Source organism: Manis javanica, chromosome 4, assembly GCF_040802235.1.
Source record: "Manis javanica isolate MJ-LG chromosome 4, MJ_LKY, whole genome shotgun sequence".
Classification (NCBI taxonomy): Eukaryota; Metazoa; Chordata; class Mammalia; order Pholidota; family Manidae; genus Manis; species Manis javanica.
In genome coordinates, this window is record NC_133159.1 from 37,198,056 (window position 1) to 37,222,757 (window position 24,702).

The window sequence follows — 24,702 nt, forward strand, 5'->3', positions numbered from 1 at the left end:
TGAAAACTTCATTACCTGCATTATGTAACTCACTCACTCGAGATTCAGTTAAAATAGTAACTTTGCACTGAGAATATGATCTAAAGAATAAACTGAGTAAATGACATGTCTCTAAAACGGAAATACATTATTAGACCTCATTTAAGATGATTGTATTATAATTAAAGTACAAACACTTGATTCATGAACTGATACAACCTATAAATGAAATTAAAGAGGGCACAAAATAATGAGTGGAAATAAATGACTATTTAGAGGAATTCATTATTTTTATAATAAAACATTATTTTTTTATGATTGGTCTGAGATATAGAACAACTAATCATTTTACTGAAAAATAGTCTTATAGTTTTTACTTAAAGACACTTTTCTATGGCCATCACCTAGGTGTATTTTTATACATTTCATTAGATATAGCAACAATCTACTCTGATTCCTAGGGTTATATCTTATAAACATTGACTTTGAAGTGTGAGAAACTATTTGTTATATCCGTACATTTAAAAAAATAATAGTCAGGACAAAGAAAACACCAAGATCACAAATTAACTCAGTATCATGAAAGATGCAACATATACAGTCTTGATGTATTCTTAAGTTTTAGAATGGGCAAGAATTTCTATGGATAAGCTTTGATTCTGTATTATAATTTGGTTCTGGAGAGATGGTGTAAAATTTACAAGACAAAATTAACCATAAATGAATAAAGTTAATTAATAAACAAAGCCTAACAGTTTGAGTTACTATTTTAAAGAGTAAAGACCACTGGGCTTAAGCTGTCAGCATGCAACCCTAAACAGTCATTAGTGCACTAGGTAATCAAATCACTTACTTTGAAAAGATGTAATGTTTCCTTGCTAGTTAGCAGCTGGAATCGAAGGTCAGGTAACCTGCCATCGCAAGGGAGGCATTCATAAAACTCAGGATCTTTATGTGTCACAGAGTAGAGAACTATAATGAAATTTCCAGTTTCTGAAAAAACCCTGGATGAAAAAATGCCATGTAATTAAATTTGCTAAGGATAGCAAGAGTACACTCAAAGAACTATGAGTATATGAAGAATCTCTCAATATAGTAAATAGACTTGACTAAATAGATCAATTTTTAGAAGAAAACTGGGAAGCAGATTTGTTTACTTTCTATTGTTACTGATTTTTAATTTTAAAATGCATTTTATTATAAAATACATATTCCTTGTAAAAACTTCAAACAAAACAGGAAATGTATAATAGAAAATGAAAACCACCTCACCCTACTCTCCAATTTAGTGTATATACTTCCAGATTTCCCCCTAGACATACACATTTTACACAATATAATAAAAATGAGGCCATATTATACACATTATTTGTAACTGCTTTTTTATTTGACTATCTTTGATATCTTTCCATGTCACATTCTCTATTATACCTCAGACCTCTATTTTTTTAGTGACTATCCAGTATTACACAATTTATAGATGTGCCACTATTGACTTATCTAGACTTCTAAAAATGGATATTTACAATATTTCATTATAATAAACACTGGTAAAATGAACATTCATTTTATTATTCACTACATGACTCAAATATTTGTAAAGTCATCAAGAGTCCCTAAGCTATATACTAAAACCAACCACAGGTATCCCCCAGTTTTTTGAAAGTTTGGGTTATACCATTTTGCTTTTATGAAAGACTTACCCATTTTTGCATTTGTGTTGCACTGAGCCTTTAGAGAGGCAGCAGGCACCACGAGTGGCACAAGAGTGGTGCTGTAAAGCTCTTTCCCTGAGAACTACACTCAGCATCAAGCTGCCATACCTTTGAACTATCTGTGAGCATCTGTGGTTTATCTCCATTTATTTTGTGCATCATTAGCAAGATGTGTCCTAAGGTATCAGAAAAGCCTAAGAGATTATTTTTTGGGTCTGAGAATGCTCAAGAATTCTCCATATAAATTAATGGTAACTGTTCCTTCATTTTTATTTTATTTTATTTTATTATTTTACTTTAATTTTTATTTTGGTATCATTAATCTGCAATTACATGAAGAACATTATGTTTACTAGGCTCGCCCCTTCACCAAGTCCCCCCACATACCCCTTCACAGTCACTGTCCATCTGCATAGTAAGATGCTGTAAAATCACTACTTGTCTTCTCTGTGTTGTAGAGCCTGCCCCATACCCACCCACATTATACATGCTAATCGTAATGCTCCCTTTCTTTTTCCCCACCCTTATCCCTCCCTTCCCACCCATCCTCCCTAGTCCCTTTCCCTTTGGTAACTGTTAGTCCATTTGTGGGTTCTGTGATTCTGCTGCTGTTTTGTTCCTTCAGTTTTTCTTTGTTCTTATACTCCACATATGAGTGGAATCATTTGGTACTTGTCTTTCTCCACCGGGCTTATTTCACTGAGCATAATACCCTCTAGCTCCATCCATGTTGTTGCAAATGGTAGGATTTGTTTTCTTCTTATGGCTGAATAATATTCCATTGTGTATATGTACCACATCTTCTTTATCCATTCATCTACTGATGGACATTTAGGTTGCTTTCATTTCTTGGCTATTGTAAATAGTGCTGCGATAACATAGGGGTGCATCTGTCTTTTTCAAACTGGGCTGCTGCATTCTTAGGGTAAATTCCTAGAAGTGGAATTCCTGGATCAAATGGTATTTCTATTTTGAGCATTTTGAGGAACCTCCATACTGCTTTCCACAATGGTTGAACTAATTTACATTTCTACCAACAGTGTAGGAGGGTTCCCCTTTCTCCACAACCTCGCCAACATTTGTTGTTGTTTGTCTTTTGGATGTTGGCCATCCTAACTAGTGTGAGGTGATATCTCATTGTGCTTTTAATTTGCATTTCTCTGATGACTAGTGATGTGGAGCATCTTTTCATGTGTCTGTTGGCCATCTGAATTTCTTCTTTGGAAAACTGTCTGTTCAGCAGCTCTGCCCATTTTTTAATTGGATTATTTGCTTTTTGTTTGTTGAGGTGTGTGAGCTCTTTATATATTTTGGATGTCAACCCTTTATCGGATGTCATTTATGAATATATCCTCCCATACTGTAGGATACCTTTTTGTTCTATTGATGTCCTTTGCTGTACAGAAGCTTTTCAGCTTGATATAGTCCCACCTGTTCATTTTTTGCTTTTGTTTCCCTTGCCCAGGGAGATATGCTCATGAAGAAGTTGCTCATGTTTATGTCTAAGAGATTTTTGCCTATGTTTTTTTCTAAGAGTTTTATGGTTTCATGACTTACATTCAGGTCTTTGATCCATTTCAAATTTACTTTTGTGTATGGAGTTAGACAGTGATCCAGTTTCATTCTCTTACATGTAGCTGTCCAGTTTTGCCAGCACCATCTGTTGAAGAGACTGTCATTTCCCCATTGTATGTCCATGGCTCCTTTATCGTATATTAATTGACCATCTATGTTTGGGTTAATGTTTGGAGTCTCTATTCTGTTCCACTGGTCTGTGGCTCTGTTCTTGTGCCAGTACGAAATTGTCTTGATTACTGTGGCCTTGCAGTAGAGCTTGAAGTTGGGGAGTGAGATACCCCTCACTTTATTTTTCCTTCTCAGGATTGCTTTGGCTATTCAGGGTCTTTGGTGGTTCCATATGAATTTTTGAACTATTTGTTCCAGTTCATTGAAGAATGCTGTTGGTAATTTGATAGGGATTGCATCGAATCTGTATATTGATTTGGGCAGGATGGCCATTTTGACGATATTAATTCTTCCTAGCCAGGAGCATGGGATGAGTTTCCATTTATTAGTGACCTCTTTAATTTCTCTTAAGAGTTTCTTATAGTTTTCAGGGTATAGGTCTTTCACTTCCTTGGTTAGGTTTATTCCTAGGTATTTTATTCTTTTTGATGCTATTGTGAATGGAATTATTTTCCTAATTTCTCTTTCTATTAGTTCATTGTTAGTGTATAGGAAAGCCACAGATTTCTGTGTGTTCATTTTGTATCCTGCAACTTTGCTGAATTCCAGTATTAGTTCTAGTAGTTTTGGAGTGGAGTCTTTAGGGTTTTTTATGTACAGTATCATGTCACCTGCAAATAGTGAGTTTGACTTCTTCTTCACCAATCTAGATTCCTTGTATTTGTTTTGTTTAATTGCCGTGGCTAGGACCTCCAGTACTATGTTGAATAACAGTGGGGAGAGTGGGCACCCCTGTCTTGTTCCTGATATCAGAGGAAAAGCTTTCAGCCTCTCGTTGTTCAGTATGATGTTAGCTGTGGGTTTATCATATATGGCCTTTATTATGTTGAGGTACTTGCCCTCTATACCCATTTTGTTGAGAGTTTTTACCATGAATGGATGTTTAATTTTGTCAAATGCTTTTTCAGCATCTATGGAGATGATCATGTGGGTTTTGTCCTTTTTGTTGATGTGGTGGATTGCTGTTGATGGATTTTCGAATGTTGTACCATCCTTGCATCCCTGGGATGCATCCCATTTGGTCATGGTGTATGATCCTTTTGATGTATTTTTTAATTCGGTTTGCTAATATTTTGTTGAGTATTTTTGCATCTACGTTCATCAGGGATATTGGTCTGCAGTTTTCTTTTTTGGTGAGGTCTTTACCTGGTTTTAGTATTAGGGTGATTTTGGTTTCAAAGAATGAGTTTGGGAGTATTCCCTCCTCTTCTATTTTTTGGAAAACTTTAAGGAGAATGGGTATTATGTCTTCTCTGTATGTCTAATAAAATTCCGAGGTAAATCCATCTGGCCTGGGGATTTTGTTCTTGGGTAGTTTTTTGATTACCACTTCAATTTCATTGCTGGTAATTGGTCTGTTTAGATTTTCTGTTTCTTTCTTGGTCAGTCTTGGAAGGTTGTATTTTTCTAGGAAGTTGTCCATTTCTCCTAGGTTTTCCAGCTTGTTAGTATATAGGTTTTCATAGTATTCTCTACTAATTCTTTGTATTTCTGTGGGGTCCATAGTGATTTTTCCTTTCCCGTTTCTGATTCTGTTGATGTGTGTAGATTCTCTTTTTCTCTTAATAAGTCTGGCTAGAGGCTTATCTATTTTGTTTATTTTCTCCAAGAACCAGCTCTTGGTTTCACTGATTTTTTTCTATTGTTTCATTCTTCTCAATTTTGTTTATTTCTTCTCTGATCTTTATTATGTCCCTCTTTCTGCTGATCTTAGGCCTCATTTGTTCTTCTTTTTCTAATTTCAATAATTGTGACATTAGACTATTCATTTGGGATTGTTATTCCTTCTTTAAATATTCCTGGATTGCTATATACTTTCCTCTTAAGACTGCTTTTGCTGCGTCCCACAGAAGTTAGGGCTTTGTGTGTTGTTGTCCTTTGTTTCCATATATTGCTGGATCTCCATTTTAATTTGGTCGTTGATCAATTGTTTATTTAGGAGCATGTTGTTAAGCCTCCATGTGTTTGTGAGCCTTTTTGCTTTCCTTGTATAATTTATTACTAGTTTTATACCTTTGTGGTCTGAAAAGTTGGTTGGTAGTATTTCAATCTGTTCCTTCATTTTATGCTATTTTGGCCTATGATAGATTTCACAGGAACATTCTACTTTCAGTTAGCAGGGTAAATCTGTATTTAAAACTACTTTTAGTAGTTGCCTCTACTTTGTCAAATGCTAAATGAAAAATAATTTGGGGATATATTATACTATTAACAAAACAAAAAAACAGTGGAAGTTGGGGAGGCAGAATATCTATTCTGCTTAATTTCTCTCTCTGGAATCTGACAAGACCACTACTCTGAATGCTGTTGATGTACAAACCTAAGCTATGCTAGGCAGTGCTGATTTCTCTCTGGTTCAAAGGGTTGGCAGGAAAGAGCTCAGGTATCAAAGAAATTGCCTGATGCTTCAGACTGAACACAGACTAACAGAGCTTCCAAATTAATTTTACCGAGTATTTACAGTCTATAAGTAGTTAAAGCAAGACCAGTAACTGATAATAAAACTGACTTATACTAACATACTAAAATAAAGTTTGTTTTATTGAAAATATAACTAATTGTCTTGTAAAGATGAAATAAACTGTAAAAGCATCTGAAAAACATAAAAGAGATTTTTAAAATTTCAATAAATACTCCTGGAGTGAGCAAATCCTTAGCTAGATAGGGAAAAAAATCTGCTATATACATACATATGTACATATTTTCTATATATATCTATCTATATATATACATAAAATATTTGCCATATACACATACATCTTTTTATAGATATATCTATACATATATTTTACATATTATATATTTGTATAGAGAGAAATAGTGAGAGAACGTCTACAAAGCAATGTGAAAAAGATGTACAATCCAATAGAAAATGGCAAGAGACACTCTTAGGAGTTCCCAGATGAGGTTATAAAACATTGGAAAAGGTCAATTTTCATCTATCAGATCTGCAAAAATCAAAAGCTTAATAAAGGCCTTCCTGTTGCCTTGCTGAGGTCTTGCTACTACTCTTCCCTTCCCTCATTCCTCACCAGTCACACTGGTCTCCTTGCTGTTCCTTGTAGATGCAAAGTGGCGTTTCACCCACAGCCTTTGTACTAATGCACCCTCTGCCTAGGACACTGCCCCGGACAGTCACATGGCTTACTCCCTCACCACAAACCTTCGCCTCCTTGACTATCTTATTTAAAACTACAACTCTTCACCTGCCACTACCATCCAGAAACAACATCCATCTCTCCTGCTTATTTTTCTTCACAGCACTCATCACCTTATAAATTATTTAACTCATTTGTTCTCTTACTGCTTATCTCTGCAGGATCTTTGTTTACTATCATGAACAGTGCTTGGTACATAGTAGGTGTTCAATAAATATTTGTCTAACAGACTCTCTCAAACACTGGGAGGATTATAAATTGTCAGTCTTTGAAGGGTAATTTGGCAATATCTACCAAAATTTAAAATTACATACTCTTTAATCCAGAAAAACCACCTTTAGGAATTTATTCTACAAATATAGATACATAAATATACGAGTATATACACACAAAGATGTATATACAAAATTGTCTGCAAAAGCAAAAGGACTAGTTTTTAACATACACACTATTTACTATCCAGTTGTAAGATGTGTATATTAAATCTACAGATGCCAAGATGTAATGATCTCCAGATATAATGACATAGAGAAAAAAGCTACATATAAAAAAGGAACAGTATGTTCTCATTTGTGATTTAATTTTTGTAGGCAAAGTGAGGGTGATATTTGTCTATCCATTGATATTTTAGGAAGAAGGCACAGGATTCCTTTTAACAGTGATTCTCTAGGGATAGGGTCTGAGGAAATGGAAGAGCAACTTATTTTTATTATGTATCTTTATGTATGTCTAGTTTATTGTCATGTGCTTGTACTGCCTTTTCAATAAAACTTTTTAAAAACCGTATTATAACCACCCAACATGGGCAGAAAACAGACCTTGGAATTTGCATTTAACAGATGAAGAAGTTAAGAGGCAAACAGTGGTATCATGGTATCACATACAAAATTAACAAAATTAAATCAGGAGTTCAGGTTAGAAATAAAGTTTTTCCTATTAGTTCCGATGCCTGTGCTTTAGTTCCAGGAAGAAATTAAACATCTCATCTCTAATGTTTATCTTAGAGTACTATACTAGCACTGTGTAATTTAATAAAACACTTCTAAGGTAACAAATTTAAACATACCTTTAAGTCACCTCTGAAAATTAATCTCTTTATAAAATAAGATGCTAAATGGATGATCTCTAGGGGTACTTCCCACTCCTAAAAACCTCAGCTTTTAGTTTAGTTTTATTCCCATTTAATACATGGTTTGTTTTTCTTAGTGTGCTTGTGCTTCTGGTTTGTAACTACTATAAAAGGTTAAGGCATTGCATGAATTTTAAATGAGACCAATTAAATATGAACAGGGGAAAACATCAAAATAAAATATTAAAGAAGAAAATATCACTTGCCTTTCCTGAATGGTAGAACTGAACATGTATCGTAAGCAGCAAGCCCATACCTGAGGACTATAGATGTGTATAATTCCAGATAGCCAACTAAAAGGAAAAATTAAAATTAAAAACTATTGTCACTTATAAATCAATTAATATACATTAGATTACTTTCTTCTCAAGGTAATGTGGCAGAGATTCTTGGCCTTCACCAGCAATGCATCAAAGGGTTCATAAATAAGAAACCTATGAACATTAGACCATGCAGATTATTAAAAGGGAGAATATAAAGAAAGATATAGATATATACATATATAGAGTATGCTTCTTTCTGTCCTCTTCCACCTGAGATGATAGGAAAATGGTGGGACAGAAAATGGTTAACAATAAACATGAAAACAAAAATCAATTAGGCAACCCCCTCTGGATCTGCTGTCACCCCAACTCTCAGGTGTATACTCTTGTGTTTCTCTGAACTTTATTCTCCAAATAAACTTAATGTTCAAAAAAGAAGAAATCAATTAGAATCAATCAGCCTGTACTAGAAAGAATGGGTTGAATTAGGGGAGAATACAGTTAGCTGCCTAACTCTACAGTTATTGAAAGGATTAAATGCTATTAACATATAAAGTCTGAAGCACAGAAGGCTCTTAATAGATACTCACTTAGCATCAATACCAGGGCCATAGCAAACAGACTGTAGGTATATCTCAGTCACAGAACATTTGTGCATTCTCACTTTACTTTGCAAATACCATTCTCTCAAATAGGTTCCCTGCCCCACCAAACTTCCCTTCTCTTATCCAAACAAAGGACCATATCACGTTTGCCCTCTCCAGGAAAAATGTCCCCTATCATCTCACTTATAAATACTGACAGTACTGTCTATATTGTTCATTTCACAGTAAGTCATATATAGCTGACCCCTGAACAATGAAAATTTTAGAGGAGCTAACCCCCTGCACAGTTGAAAATCCACACATAACTTTTGACCCCTCAAAAACTTAATAACCTACAGACCAGAAGCCCTGTTGAAAGCATAGTCAATTAACACACACTTTGTTATTATATGTATTATATACTGTATTCTTACAATAAAATAAGCTACAGAAAAAAAGTGTTTTTCCAAATTATTGAGAACCTTCAAAAAATTTCCCGATATATGTACTGAGAAAGTCCTCATATAAGAGAACCACATAGTTCAAACCCATGTTGTCCAAAGGTCACCAGTACTTCTTTATTATTTATCTTTCTATGTGTGAATATTTGACTATTATCTCCTCTCCTTTATTATAAATTTCTTGAGTTTTAAATCTCAAAGGAGTACCAAACAATACTATGCATAGGGTAAATACTGAATAAATACTGAATAAATACAAATTTCTTTCTGAATAATCTTAAAATGTCATTAACCACTAATTCTAAAGAGAAAGTCATTATCACTAAAGGGAATTTAAGCAAAATTGCCTAGCAGTGAATTTTGAAATGTTATTCTGAACCCTGGGTTCTTCAAGGTATCTTAAGGACAGGGAGTAATGAAGAAGGTTAAAGAAAGGAGGCTCTAAGTCTTCAACTTCAACCAGAAGATTTCAATTGTTATCGGTTTTACACACTGGAGTTCTGAGAGTTGGGCAAAATCTTGTATCAACTGATTCTGGTATTAAAATAAGAGAGCTTAAGATTCATTGGACATTGTGGCTATATCAGGGTATTTAAGTATTTGTTACATATTTACAATACAATTGATTCACATGCTATCCACATACATTTGCATACATATGTTGTAAAAATGTTTTTATAAATAATGCAACACTTACATCCCCACTAATGGTAGAGAATAAACCTTGGGATCAGATTCCAGCAAAAGTAACAATTTGCGTTTTTCATCCATGGTAAGATACCTAAATGAAAGATATTCATGTAAAAACAGTAGAAATTATGTAGTTTCTACCTAAAAGATAACCTGAGTGCTTGAAGAAGCATTATTTCAGGCAGGAGTATTTTCTTTTACACACACATGCACACAGACAGTTCAAAGTGTAAGAAAATACTCAAGCAAGAAGATGAGATTGAAGAGATTTATTATATCTTCAAATGTCTATTAAAATGGCCATTGAAAATCACATACCTTTAAAAAAAGTTTTTCTCTGAAAATGTCAACTTGACAAGCCTGCAAAAGGTAAAACTTCTCACTGAACGAGGCTGAATTAAGTGAAGTATATTCAACTTTCTACGTACTATGTTCCAACAACCACTATCAAAGAACTTTGGAACCATCATGGTAGAACCCAAAAGCTCGCTTTTCCCTAAGAGGACATTGTACTACATTTATACTTTGTTATCATATTAACTGACAGTAAGCCTTAAGATATGAATAACCAGCTAGTCATACAACTGTCAAGAGTTCATTTTGTCATGACTTTAAAACACAAAAATAAAAACAATGCCATTTATGATATAAAGTTCTGATATTACTATAGAGGGTATGATTTATTGCTATAATAACCCTAAAACATGAAGATAGTGAATTTATGACTATCAGGCTATGTGACAAGATGATTAAGCCTGAGTTGGCAGATTTATGAATCAGCAATGACACACCTGCTTTGAAAGTTCTGCTGCTCTGACCACCTGATAAATTCTGATTCTTTAAAAGAACCAGCTCAGGCTTTCCATGATTTTACCAGGCAATTTGGACACTTTCCTGCTTTCCCTGCACTGTAAATAAACCCCAATTAAGTTCACCCATATCATGTTTATATGTTAATATACACCATGGAGTGTGAGTATGGTTTTTAAACTATTTAATTCCAGTGTCTAACACAATGCTTGTTCCATAATAGATCCCAATAAATATTAGGGTAAACAAATTAATGTGGTCAAAGAAAGAGGAAATATCACAAATTAAATAATTTTGGGTAAGAGGGGGCAAAGGGAATAAGTGATTAGATAGAATATTGAACATCCTGGGTTACTAGTACCATGCCAAAGAGTCACAGAAGGATAACTCAAAGAAAGGCAAATTCATGCTTCCCTAATAGATAGGAATAGGTACTAGGGAAAACAAATTAACTTTTGGTTAATTTTAATACAAATTTCTATGTCCCAGTTGAGAAGCACTTTATTTCTCCAAGACAATTAAATGTTCCACTTAATGCATTGTTTTTTATCATTATCACCTTTGACTATACCATGATTTTGGAATATACCAATGCTTTCCTTTGTGCCACTCCAACAAGAAAGGTACTCTGGCCAGCATGTGGGACACAAAATGGGACCTTTCTTGCTATTCAAGGGACACTTTGAAAAGAAAACTTCTCTTTTCTTACCCTCTTTTGAAGAGGCATTTTTAGAGGTTAAGACTTGGGAGTTGGGTGTACTTTGGCAAATATTTTTGGCTCCAGAGACCTAACAGGAACTAGGGTGGAGTCAGTGGAAAAGGAAGCCAGTAGTGAACTGCTTAGACTTTAAAGCAGAGGTGCTTACATTATCTGACCTAGCTCAGTAGACAATGGATAAAGAAAGTGGACAAGGATTCAGGGAAGCAGCCCTGCTGAGGATCAGAAAGCATGCAATTTGGCTTGTATTTCCTAAGAAACTAAGAGTGGTGATAGGAAGCTAGAGAGGATGCTGCTGTAGCTATGTGGGGAAACTCCACCCTCAAGTGGTTGACAGTTTGGTAAGCAAGAGTACTATAAACATTTATTTATCTCTTTTCTCTATCTGCAATGCTCATTATTCCTAATTAAAACTGCATGTTATAAATAAAAATTATCCAGCCTGTGTTAGGCTCAAAGATTATAGTTAAAAAAAAAAGGGGGGGGGGACGACAGAAAGATGACAACCTAAAACCTAGGCAAAATACAAAGGACAAAAATGACAGAGAGAATAATTTCTCCTTAAATTTTCAAATCACAAAAATTTTCAAATCACAAAATTGGTAGTCAATTTTAACATAATTTTTACCATTAATTTTTCTTGGAGTGGTTGGCACAACTCTTTGAAAGAAAACAATATCCAGTAAAACTTTTTCATTTTCTGCTTTCCCTGGTTCATTTTCTTGCCACCACATATCTCTGGCATGTAAACTGACTACACAATACCATAAAAATATACTAATATGACCAATATTTAAAATTTGGGGTTAATAGATCCTTTACTTACCCATATTTATAGGCACCTTGAACTTGAGAAATATTCAGGTTACTGCTCAAGTTTCTCGCCAGAGCTGTTGGAATAATGGGGATGGGCTTCACAGGTGTGCATTTAAAGGTATTTGCTAGAGTTACTGCTGCCCAGTGTAAATCAAAATCCACATTGTCCAAACTCTCCCTGTAAGTGATATGGGCTCTCAGCAAAAGCAGTTTACCACAATCCAAGGAATCTTTGCTACATACGTGGTGCTGCAGAACCTGAGGAATCAAATATTATACAATTATTTTAAAACTTTGAAATTTGTTCATATCTCCAAAGGTCTAATTTCATACTGCTGCATATTCACATATATATCTTATACTAATAATATTAAACAATTTCTGATTCTAACATTTCAACTCATTTCTTCCATGAGACTACAAGTTTACATGAATGACTATGTTAAAGCAAATAAGATTTACTGTACTAAGCTCCATCACATACTTCCAACTTAGATATCTCAGCAGCATTTCAAATTCTTATTGGAGAATGTCACTTTTTTCGTTTCAAATTCTTATTGGAGAATGTCACTTTTAATAAATACTTATTTCATGGGAAAAAAATGGACATAAATTAACTCTGACTCAGTCTCAGAGAATCTGAAGTCCATTCCTCTCTTTCCTTATTGCCCCAAATTGTCAAATTAGTTCTTTCTCAGCAGTTGCTTATGCCCACTGTGTCCTTTCTATTCTCACTGCCAACACCCTACTACAGGCTAACGCACCCTCTCTAAGGCACACCTGACTACTGCAATGGCCTAACCACTCTCTCTGACTTCAGTCAGCCTGCCTTATTAAATTAACTATCCCTGACTTAACAGTATTTCCTCTTCTCAAAAACTCTACTTGGCCCATGTGACAAAGCCCATATTCCTCAGTCTGGCAGACAAGGCTCTCTCGAATCTGACCAAACTAATACTGCAGTCTGATAGCCCACACATACAGCACCCTTACTGTCACTGGGCACGTCCTGTACTTTGCTGTTCTTGGTTGCACTGCTTCCTCTTTGAAATGCTACCCATGTTATCTATTTGGATCTCTGCCCTCAGAAACCACATTTAATTGCATTTTAGGTCAACAATCACTCAATCAGAAATTGTTATGAATACTTATTAAATATAGGTTTATCAAAATACAAAATAGTACACATAGTTTTGATTCTTGTATTGAATTAAAAATAATCAAGTTTTCAACAAATCTCACCTTAAAAGCTGAATTAAAGTCATCTGCACTGTAAACTATTATTTCTTTTGAACACAGTCCTTGAGTATGAATTTTGCATGGAATCACAAAGTCCCCAGGAAGAGAAGCAGTAGGAGTTCTTTCTAAGCGCTCAGGTACTTCTCGACCAGGATCAAAACGATCTACTGTCAATGTTATACCTTCCTCATCTGAAGAACAAAATAGCAGTTATTACAGAGCATGCCAATTAAAAAGGTAAAATCAACCAAGCAAGCCTACATTTGGCAAAGCATTTTGTTCTTACTAATAGTACACCAAACTCTTACTTTAAAAAATGACTTGCATATATAGTCCCCCACCTGACCAGATTGATGAGTTCTGTCAAGTTTTAATCATCTATATAACTTTGGTATACAGCAAAGAAAATTAGCACAAAGTACATTATAATAATTGGCTGAATGAGGAAACATAAATTCTATTATAGTCATAAAAATAATTTTTAAAAGTATATTACCTTCATTTACTGTGAAAGAACCAAGTAAAAAGCATGGCAAGCTTTTTTTATTCTGCTTAGCATGACGACAAGCAAGCCGGATGGATTTTTCAGTTACCACAAGCTTTGGATTTCTGAAAAATAGCAAAAGTGAATTTTATGCATGTGGCGGATCCAATATCCTAAAAAACCTCCTGCCATGAAATGCTGCCTCAAACATAACACATATTTTTTTAAATGTATAGAAAGGTTATTGTCAGGAAATCCTAGGGTCAAAGGCAGAGAGTAGGCAGGCTATTTGGAAACCAAACTTGCAATAACTTAACACTTAAGTTGTAGTTGTTCCCCAGGCATTTGCTTAATTTTATAACCCAGAGTAGGGATCTAGAAATTATAAAGTCAGCCTCCTATTTTTGTAAATAAAGTTTAGATGAAATAGTCACATCCATTTGTTTGTATATTATCTATGGACTTCAGATACTAGTATTACTGACTTTAGAGTAAAAGTAAATAATTAAAATGTTAAAAGACACATAAAAGGGACTCTAAAACATAACAGGAAGAAAACCCGATAAAAAAACACTAGGCACACCACAGAAATCCAAAGAATTATGAGAGAATACTATGAAATATTATATGCTAACAAACTGGATAACATAGAAGAAATGGACAACTTTCTAGAAAAATACAACCTTCCAAGGCTGACCCAGGAAGAAACCGAAAATCTGAATCTACCAATTACAAGCAAAGAAACTGAATTGGTAATAAAAAACTACCTAAGAACAAAACTCCTGGACCAGATGGTTTCACTGCTGAATTTTATCAAACATTTAGTGAAGACCTAATACTCATCCTCCTCAAAAAATTTTCCAAAAAGTAGAAGAGGAGGGAATATGCCCAAACTCATTCTACAAGGCCAACATCACTCTAATACCAAAACCAGGCAAAGATACCTCAAAAAAAGAAAATTACAGACCAATATCCCTGATGAACACAGATGCAAAAATACTCAACAAAATATTAGCAAACCGAATTCAAAAATACATCAAAAAGATCATCCATCATGATCAAGTGGCATTCATCCCAGGGATGCAAGGATGGTACAACATTTGAAAATCCATCAACATCATCCACCACATCAACAAAAAGAAGGACAAAAACCACATGATCATCTCCATAGATGCTGACAAAGCATTCGACAAAATTCAACATTCATTCCTGATAAAAACTCTCAACAAAATGGATACAGAGGGCAAGTACCTCAACATAATAAAGGCCATATATGACAAACCCACAGCCAACATTGTACTTAACAGCAACAATCTGAAAGCTTTTCCTTTAAGATCGGGAACAAGACAAGGATGCCCACTCTCCCTACTTTTATTCAACATAGTTCTGGAGGTCCTAGCCACAGCAATTAGACAAAACAAAGAAATACAAGGAATCCAGATTGGCAAGGAAGAAGTCAAACTGTCACTGTTTGCAGAAGACATGATATTGTACATAAAAAACCTTAAAGACTCCACTCCAAAACTACTGGATCTAATATCTGAATTCAGCAAAGTTGCGGGATACAAAATTAATACACAGAAATCTGTTGGATTCCTCTACATAACGGTGAACTAGCAGAGAAATCAGGAAAACAATTCCATTCACAACTGCATCAAAAAGAATAAAATACCTAGGAATAAACCTAACCAAGGAAGTGAAAGACCTATACCCTGAAAACTACGGGACACTCTTAAGAGAAATTAAAGAGGACACTAATAAATTGAAATTCACGCCATGCTCTTGGCTAGGAAGAATTGTCAAAATGGCCATCCTGCCTAAAGCAATTTACAGATTCAATGCAATCACTATCAAAATACCTACAGCATTTTTCAAAGAACTAGAGCAAATAGTTCTAAGATTCATATGGAATGACAAAAGACCCCCAAATAGCCAAAGCAATCCTGAGAAGGAAGAATAAAGCAGGGGGAATTACGCTCCCTGACTTCAAGCTCTACTACAAAGCCACAGTAATCGAGACAATTTGGTACTGGCACAAGAACAGACCCATAGACCAGTGGAACAGAATAGACAGTCCAGTTATTAACCCAAGTATATATATATGGTCACTTAATATATGATAAAGGAGCCATGGATATACAATGGGGAAATGACAGCCTCTTAAACAGCTGGTATTGGCAAAACTGGACAGCTACATGTAAGAGAATGAAACTGGATTATTGTCAAACCCCATACACAAAAGTAAATTTGAAATGGATCAAAGACCTGAATGTAAGTCATGAAACCATAAAACTCTTAGAAAAAAATATAGGCAAAAATCTCTTGGACATAAACATGAGCAACTTCTTCATGAACATATCTCCCTGGGCAAGGGAAACAAAAGTAAAGATGAACAAGTGGGACTATATCAAACTAGAAAGCTTCTGTACAGCAAAGGATACCATCAGTAGAACAAAAAGACATCCTACAGTATGGGAGAATATATTCAGAAATGACATATCTGCTACGGGGTTGACATCCAAATTATATAAAGAGCTCACACACCTCAACAAACAAAAAGCAAATAAGCCAATTAAAAAATGGGCAGAGGAGCTGAACAGACAATTCTCCAAAGAAGAAATTGAGATGGCCAACAGGCACATGGAAAGATGGTCCATATCGCTAAACATCAGAGAAATGGAAATTAAAAGCACAATGAGATATCACCTCACACTAGTTAGGATGGCCAACATCCAAAAGACAAACAACAACAAATGTTGGTGAGGTTGTGGAGAAAGGGAAACCCTCCTACACTGTTGGTGGGAATGGAAGGTAGTTCAACCATTGTGGAAAGCAGTATGGAGGTTCCTCAAAAAGCTCAAAATAGAAAGACCATTTGATCCAGGAATTCCACTCCTAGGAATTTACCCTAAGAATGCAGCAGCCCAGTTTGAAAAAGACATATGCACCCCTATGTTTATTGCAGCACTATTTACAATAGCCAAGAAATGGAAGCAACCTAAGTGTCCATCAGTAGATGAATGGATAAAGAAGATGTGGTACATATACACAATGGAATATTATTCAGCCATAAGAAGAAAACAAATCCTACCATTTGCAACAACATGGATGGAGCTAGAGGGTATTATGCTCAGCAAAATAAGCTAGGTGGAGAAAGACACGTACCAAATGATTCCACTCATATGTGGAGTATAAGAACAAAGCAAAACCTGAAGGAACAAAACAGCAGCAGACTCACAGAACTCAATGGACTAACAGTTACCAAAGGGAAAGGGACTAGGGAGGATGGGTGGGAAGGGAGGGATAAGGAGGGAAAAGGGGTATTATGATTAGCACACATAATGTAGGAGGTACATGGGAAAGGCAGTAATACAGAGAAGACAAGTAATGATTCTATAGCATCTTACTATGCTGATGGACAGTGACTGTAATGGGGTTTGTGGGGGGGGACTTGATAATAGGGGGAGTCTAGTAACCATGTTGTTCATGTAATTATACATTAACAATATAAAAAAAATGCCACACAAATCTGAAAAAGAACCAGAGAGAAGTTGTAAAAATAAAAATATATCAATTAAAAACTTAATGGGTTATATAATCAACTGCCGATAGGTACAGGAATGTTGATTATTGCTTGATAAATTGTGTGTGTGTATATGTATTAATAATAAGCAGTGTTTCCAAAATATAGTATATTCCACATTTAAAAAACCGAAATGAAGAGATTAGGTGGCAACTAAACACAGCAAGAGAGAAAATTAGTTGAAGAACAAAAGAAATCACTCAAAATAGTGCACAGAAAGATAACAACAGAAAATACAAAGGTTAAGAGACATGAAGAAGATAATGAAGAAGTCTAACATATATTTAAATTGAACTTTCCAGAAGACTCTTTGTGTTGAGAATGATACCATCCTTCTCGGCCAATTGGTTTAAAACAAAGACTTTTTGACTTGTATCGTCCCTTTACTTCCTCTATTCAGTCAATCATCAAATGCTATAAACTGATTCTTCAAAAATACCTGTTTCATTCTTTCCTCTTGATCTCAATACTGCTACCTTACTCAAAGCTTTCAAAATAGCTACCATTGAATAATTCATATGTTCTAGGAACTGTGTCAACTGCTGCTTTAGAGTCTGTCTCATTTAATCCATAAGAGTACTATGAAATAAGTATCATTAACCCCATTTTCTAAATAAGGAAAGTGATCCTTTATTACTTTACAGAGATCACATGAATAAGTATTGGTAGAATCAAAATTTGAACACGCAAGCAGTCTGACTCCAGTAATAGCATCTTAAACCCTATAGCATACATCTTTGTTGCTTAGATTACAGAAAACACAGGTAGGCTGATCTAGGCTCTCTCCACTGTGATCCATCCTTCTTACAATTCTGCTTTCAACAAGTGAGTCCCTTATAAACAAAATCTCAATGATCTCTATTTTCTATTACTTTAAAGCCTAAGCCTCTATACCTTTCTCTTAAAATCCTGGCCATAAACCATAGAATTTTATATTCTTTCTCATATGGTCTAGCCACTCAAAATAAGGTCAATCTTGTCAATACTCTACAAAGATATCATGTTGAAGCATGATGAAAAACCCTTTCAGTTTTATTGTGTTTTGTCTCTTGAAGTTCAGTAATACTTAGAACTTGAGCTTTGCAGAATATCTTAACTATGAAATTAAGTTTCCTTCTCAAAAGCATGAAGAGGAGAATTAAGAGGCAGCAGAAAGGATATTTTCTCTAAGGGGAGTTTCTGAATGGAAAAGTAAAAAAAATAGGAAGATGTGGTCATAGCAATCAACTTTGCCTTACACAGCCTTTTGACTCCTGTTTATACTGATTTGATTTTAAAGAGGAACATCTTTTACCTGTAGTAATTGAGATGTAAGTAGATGAAATCTCCAACTGGTTTTGGGTTCCAAAGTGCACATTTTGATGGAGGAAAGTAGAAAGGTACCATCTTGCTTAAAGGAAACCTTTAAAAAAAGTTTTTTAATCAAAGCACAATGAAAAAGCAAACAGTAAAAATTTTATAAGCAACAGTTTAACTTCAAATGATGAGGCTTTTCAGATTACTGCTGTAATTTTCTATTAGAAGAGTTTAAAAATATTTTTTAAAAGTAAAGAAAAATCAATTTTAACTCTACTATCAAGAGAATAAGCACTTAAATTTTAAGTATGGCAATTTTGTCCTTTTTTTCCCTATGCACACATAAATTTGTATACACACAAGCTTTTTAAAAATAACTGGGAGTATTAATCCTATAAAACACTCTTTAACAGAAAAATAAGTATAAACCATGAATTTACATTTAAATTTAAAATTGAAATCTGTCCTTCTGAACTAATGCCTAGATAATTGCTAGGTAATACCTAATAAAATTATGAAAAACATAGAAGCTTAACAGTGTCTTTATTTTTCAGTGATTCCAAATTTGGTGTCTTGGGCCCTATCACCTAATTACTGAAGCACCAAAACAATATCCTTATAAGTAATTCCTCAGCAAAGATGCTAGGGCCAGTGTAAAGCAAGGTCTCAATGTTAAATCATATTGGGTACCATCACAAATTTTCTATTTTATATAAGTGAGTAACATAAGAAAACCACAGTAAGAAAAAGAGAATGAAAAGAAAAGACTGGGGAGAAAATATCAGCTAAAGTCACATGTATTAAAGCAAGAAAGCAGATGGTAGGCTATTAAATAGTTGTACGGAAAGAATATCACATCATGCACTGACAGCACCTTGTTCTAGATCTTACTTGGATGTATCACCTGATGAAGCTTCTCAACTAAAATACTAGCTGCTCCAGTTTTCTGATTACCTATGTACCAGGCATCCTACTGAGCACTTTACATATATTTCTCACTAAATTTGTTTCAGAAACATTTTATTATCCACTTTATAGATAACAAACTCTAATTTTCCTAACTTCATACAGCAATTAAGTAGCAGAGCTATGATTTGAATCTAAGTGTGGCTGATTTCAAAGCTTACACTTGTAGAAGCTGAATGGTGTAGTGCTACACATTAGGTTCAAATTCTGGCTTCACCACAATCCTAGCTGTGTGCTTTCAAATCCTTGTCTAATTTGAGCACATACTATCTATAAGAAGGTTTTTTTAACCTCCCTTTTTTGAAATGAGGACATAGTCTGAGATTAAGAAATTTGTTCAAGGTCACAAAGCTAGTAAATTTACCTGTTTGTGTATATAATATCTTTATCATTTAACAGTTGGTGAAAGGCAGTATGATATATGTGACTAAAAGCAAAAAGTCTGAAAATCAACTGCTTATGTCTGAAACCTGGCTTCAAAATGTACAGCTATATCACCTTGACCATGTTACTCAATGGCTCTGTGCCTCAGTTTCCTTATCTGTTAAAAGCAGGATTATCAGTACCTCCTAGCAGTTACACTGAATATCAAACAAGTCAATATATGTAAAATATTTAGAAAAATTCCTGGCTTATTCTAAGTGCTCAATTTCTATTTCTTTATGTTCTCAGTAGCCCATATTATCTTTAAAGCCTAATCTACACTACTTTAGGTTTACTTACTTGCAGCATATAATATTAAGTCATATCAGGTTTTAATCCTAGTTATATCACTTACCAAATGTATAACTGCGTTGGTTAAACCCTCTATGCTACAGTTTTTCTCATTTAAAAAGAAAAAGGGGGATAATAATAGTACCTACACTTTACAGCGTTGCTGTTGAGGATTATGTAGGAATAATGCATGCACAGTACTTAGAGTAGCACCTGGCACTCAGAAAGATTTCAATAAATGCTGTTATTAGTCTTTCTCTTTATCTAAAGTATGCAGGTAGACTTGAGGTGGCAGAAAAAACACAAAAGCCCTGAAACTGGGTACAAAATTTTGCATGTATGAATATAAATACTTTTTCTTAGGGAATGAGGTATCATGGCTGTCAGATATTCAAAGGTGTCTGTAACCCCAAAATAATTCAGAACTGCTGCCCTGATGCCCATAGATTACTGAAAAACAGAGGTTACTAAGTGAAAAACAAAAACAGAAAAAAACCACTAGAGTTGAATATACCAGGAATAATCAGTTTAAAACATGTGAAATACTACCTTACCTAGAATGTAAGGAATTAATTTGACTCAATAATAAAATAAAAAAAGAATGTGTTGACTTGTTGCACAAGTGCAACAAATTCTTTCGAAGAACATTAGTCGATAAATTTTCCAAGAATAAGAGGGGGCAGTAAGATAGAACAGAAGGCCAAAATTAAGCAAAAGGAATATGATAGCCTCTTTGGATCACGTTTCCCATTGTCTTCATCAAGAACATCTGGCACAAAGAAAAGCAATACAGAGAATAAAGGTAACTCACGGGTGCAATTCTAATTTAGAAGACAAAAATTTCACATGTCAGCATTAACTGTTCCTCCCCAGGGAAAAAAAAGAACAATAAATGATCCAAAGAGCCAAATAACACATCCCAATTTGCCTGGTCCCCATAGTAATGGAAGACTGAGAAAATAAGGAGATAGGAGGTGAGCTCCTCCTTCCTACTCCACAGGAGGAAAAGGCTTAGGGATATTTAAGGAAACTTGGTATAGCCAATGTAAAATTTTCCCAATCAAACCCTTTCCCAAAGGGTTTTAAAAAAAAGGAACACAAACCACTTTCCCATTTGTTTAGGATGTAAATAAATAAGTATGTGATTTTTAGCCTCAAAATTTCAGGTATTATTTCCCATGAAAAAATGGCCTTCCATCAAACTAAAAAAGGGAAGGAAGGAATGAAACTAGTATTTACCAAGTGCTTACCATATAAGCAGACTCTTTAATTTAGAAATTATTTAACCCTTCACAATAATCTTCTGATAGAGATTACTGTCCCCAATGTACAGATGAGGAAATTGAGGCTTAACAATTGATCAAGATTATGCACCTACTAAGTGGTAGAGCTCGGATATGGACCCAGATTTTCCTGATTAAAGATCTTTTTTTTCTATTCCAACCTACCTTCCCAAGTTATGTGAGCAGCTGTAAAAAAAACATTTTGTAAAACTATTTCTATACCTGGTATTCGTCTGGGGCCCTGCAAGAGAATATGTAGGCTCCATGATAGTTGGTGAATGATTTATTCAATTTCAAATGTTCAGTTTCCTAAATAAATAGATTATTACTAATGAGTGGTAAAAACAAAAAACAGGACATATGATTTAACCATACATTAACAAAATTACAGGCAAAATCAGGTCACTTGTATTAAATGTCTTTATTTATAGATTAATAAGATAAATGCTTGTGGATCCTGATATTTTCATACTTTATAGTCATTCTGCCTATAAATTAATGTTAGTATTTATTGTAGGCACCAAACCTACATTAAATCTATTCATTAAGGAAAGCACAGATTTCTGCCCCCAAGATCATTGTATCAACTTAGTGAGGTGGGTAGGGCAGGTAGTATTTAACATAGGAGATTTTGACCAAAAGTCTCATAATACTCAGAAAAGCACAAAACAGGAGAGAGGAACAATTTGGCCCAAATACTTTTCAGGTCTATAATGAAGTTAATGAATCTTCAATCTCGTAGAGATGGAAGGCAAATACTGCATCCCCACAAACTGACTTGTATCACTGCAAAATCAGCAGTCTCTTTTTTGGCTCCACATGCCCTCTCTGGGTACGCTCATCCACTCCCACTGCTTCCATACCCTTCTGGATAGACTACGTTCAGCTTCCACTTCTTTTGCAGTTTCAAACCCATATTTGTAATTGTCTACTGCATATCTCCATCTAAATATTATCAAAGCAAAATACAAAGCTTGAAGTCCTTTCTTTACAGTTCAATATTTCCTATATTCTTTTATTATGTCTTAAGAGTTCTTTAGGCCTACAGCCTATTTCAGTTCTAGCAAAAAAGAATTGTTTGAAGCAAGATAAAGAAGGAAGGAGTTATTAATACAGATGAAGAAGTCATTTAGAAGAAAGTCAGAGGCTGAAAATATTTTTAAGAACAAAATTCTACTGAAAGTGCCCTTGTAAGGTTCACTAAAATGTCCCTCTTGGAGATATCTGGTCCTCATGCAGCATCTACGGAAATTGGGCTTTAAACTCTAAAGACCTTCTTGTGCCACTTGGTCATCATGGATTATCAATATTCAGATTGGTAGCTGTACTCTAGAAAGTATATGAAGTGTCATTTTTCTGCATTAAACAGTAGAGTCTTAAAACTCTGTGCCTGTCTCTTCTTCCTTCATGCATTAAGCTAAAAAGATAATGTTGATCTATTGCTTATTTTAAAACAATACACATAAGGCAGTTTATTCTGACAATATCACAGAAACAATTAAAGCTAATGAAACTAAAACCACACAATGCCTACACCTAGCAAAACATATTCTCTTCGGATAATAGTATCATTGTGTATCAAAGTCATCCTTAACCTCTCCTTCCTCTCTCTTTTTCTACATAAATTCTCTTCCCGACTCCACTACCTTTGTCCGACTTCATCAATTCTCCCTGGATTTACTTTAAAGTCCCAACAGTGCTGCTAGAAGGGTACTTCTATGTAAATCAGATCAAATCATTTCCCTGCCTAAAAAGTTGATGGCTTTTCTTTATATACAGAATAAAGGACCCTCACGATCTGGCCCCACCCTCTCATTCCACCCTTACCTCGTGTCCCCTCTTCCTACATCCCTAGCAACCGAACTCTCCGAAGTTCGCCGAGCTGGAGTATCTCTGCACAGGCTTTTCCCTTTACTCCGAATGCCCTGGTAAATCTTCATCACCCTTCACAATTCAACTCGAATGTCATTTCCTCTATGAAACCATCTCCTAGACACAGCGATGTTACTATCGCCGGCAAAAAGCGATTTCACACTGGTGTTTATACATTACTTACAGTATACCCTGAACTTCAAACATTTAACTGATTTCATACTAGGTAATTGAACTAGACAAAGTGAGGAATACAAGAATGAGCATATAGGGCTTCAGTCCTCTAGAAGCTTTCAGAGAAAAAGCAACCTTAAATGGCACGTTATCGAGCTGTAAATCTTTCACATACCTAAGTACAAACGATTCCCAAGGAATTCGTGGGCCTCTTAATTTATTTCTCCCATTAGTTGCCTTTTACTTCATCGGCCGCAGACTCCCGGAGGGCGGAGCCCACCATAGGGCCCTGAAAGTTGCCCACCGTCCTTCCCCGGGTTCCGCTGCCGTTCCTCCGAGGAATCCCAGGCACAAAACTCCACTCACGGCAGCCTCCGCCAAGCCTGAGTCTGTTGGGCTAGAACAGACGTGGGCTCCATGGAGCTTCTCCGCGACTCCGCCCCGCCTCTGGGACGTTGGGGTCGCGGGAACCCAGGCGGCAAACACAGGTTCGCGAAAACAAAGCCCGCGCCGGGCCTGCTGACTGGCTAGAAACCCGACCCATCAGGGAGCGGGGGCGGTGCCGGAGGGGACACGCACAGTCGTCGAGACGTAATGGCGCGTCAGCCAATCAGCACTAGGCACCGGTCCAGCGCTCGACCAATTCCAAACCTCCTTGGAGAAAGGAGGGCGCCACCGAGGCTCCAGGATCAGGATCCGGAGGATTTAAATACTTCATTTTAGTCAACGGTTAAGTTCCGGGGTGGGGAGGGCCGTGCACATGCGCAATGAAAAGCCCGGCCGGCATATGTGAGGATGGCTGAGGAAGTCGGAAGTGGTTGATTCTCTGATTGTGCCTGTGCTGTTAGAAGCCGACCAACTTTTTTTCTTCAATATACAAAAGAGAAAGAAAGTTAGATTTTTTTCCCGGTTGCTTTCCTACTAAGAATTATTCCTCTCAATAACATAATTTTAAAGTTTCTTCCTGTTAAGCAGAAGCGTGAGTTGAATTTATCATCCATTTATAGTTATTTCCACAGTTG

At 35.5% G+C, this 24,702-nt stretch overlaps 1 protein-coding gene across 2 annotated transcripts in view; it reads right to left on the reverse strand.

Annotated features, from left to right (window-relative positions):
* The window catches only part of STIL (STIL centriolar assembly protein), a 60,793-nt gene extending 36,580 nt beyond the window's left edge, over positions 1–24,213 (reverse strand). For both annotated transcript variants that reach the window (XM_017672824.3, XM_017672823.3), the window contains exons 1-8: positions 23,856–24,213; positions 18,670–18,777; positions 13,805–13,917; positions 13,312–13,499; positions 12,080–12,327; positions 9,733–9,816; positions 7,934–8,020; positions 833–983 (exon numbers count right to left, since the gene is read on the reverse strand). In XM_017672824.3, coding sequence (XP_017528313.3) covers positions 833–983; positions 7,934–8,020; positions 9,733–9,816; positions 12,080–12,327; positions 13,312–13,499; positions 13,805–13,917; positions 18,670–18,761 — 963 coding nt within the window. In that variant the 5' untranslated portion in view covers positions 18,762–18,777; positions 23,856–24,213. The remainder of the gene's footprint in view (positions 1–832; positions 984–7,933; positions 8,021–9,732; positions 9,817–12,079; positions 12,328–13,311; positions 13,500–13,804; positions 13,918–18,669; positions 18,778–23,855) is intronic.
* Between the last annotated feature and the right edge of the window lie 489 nt (positions 24,214–24,702).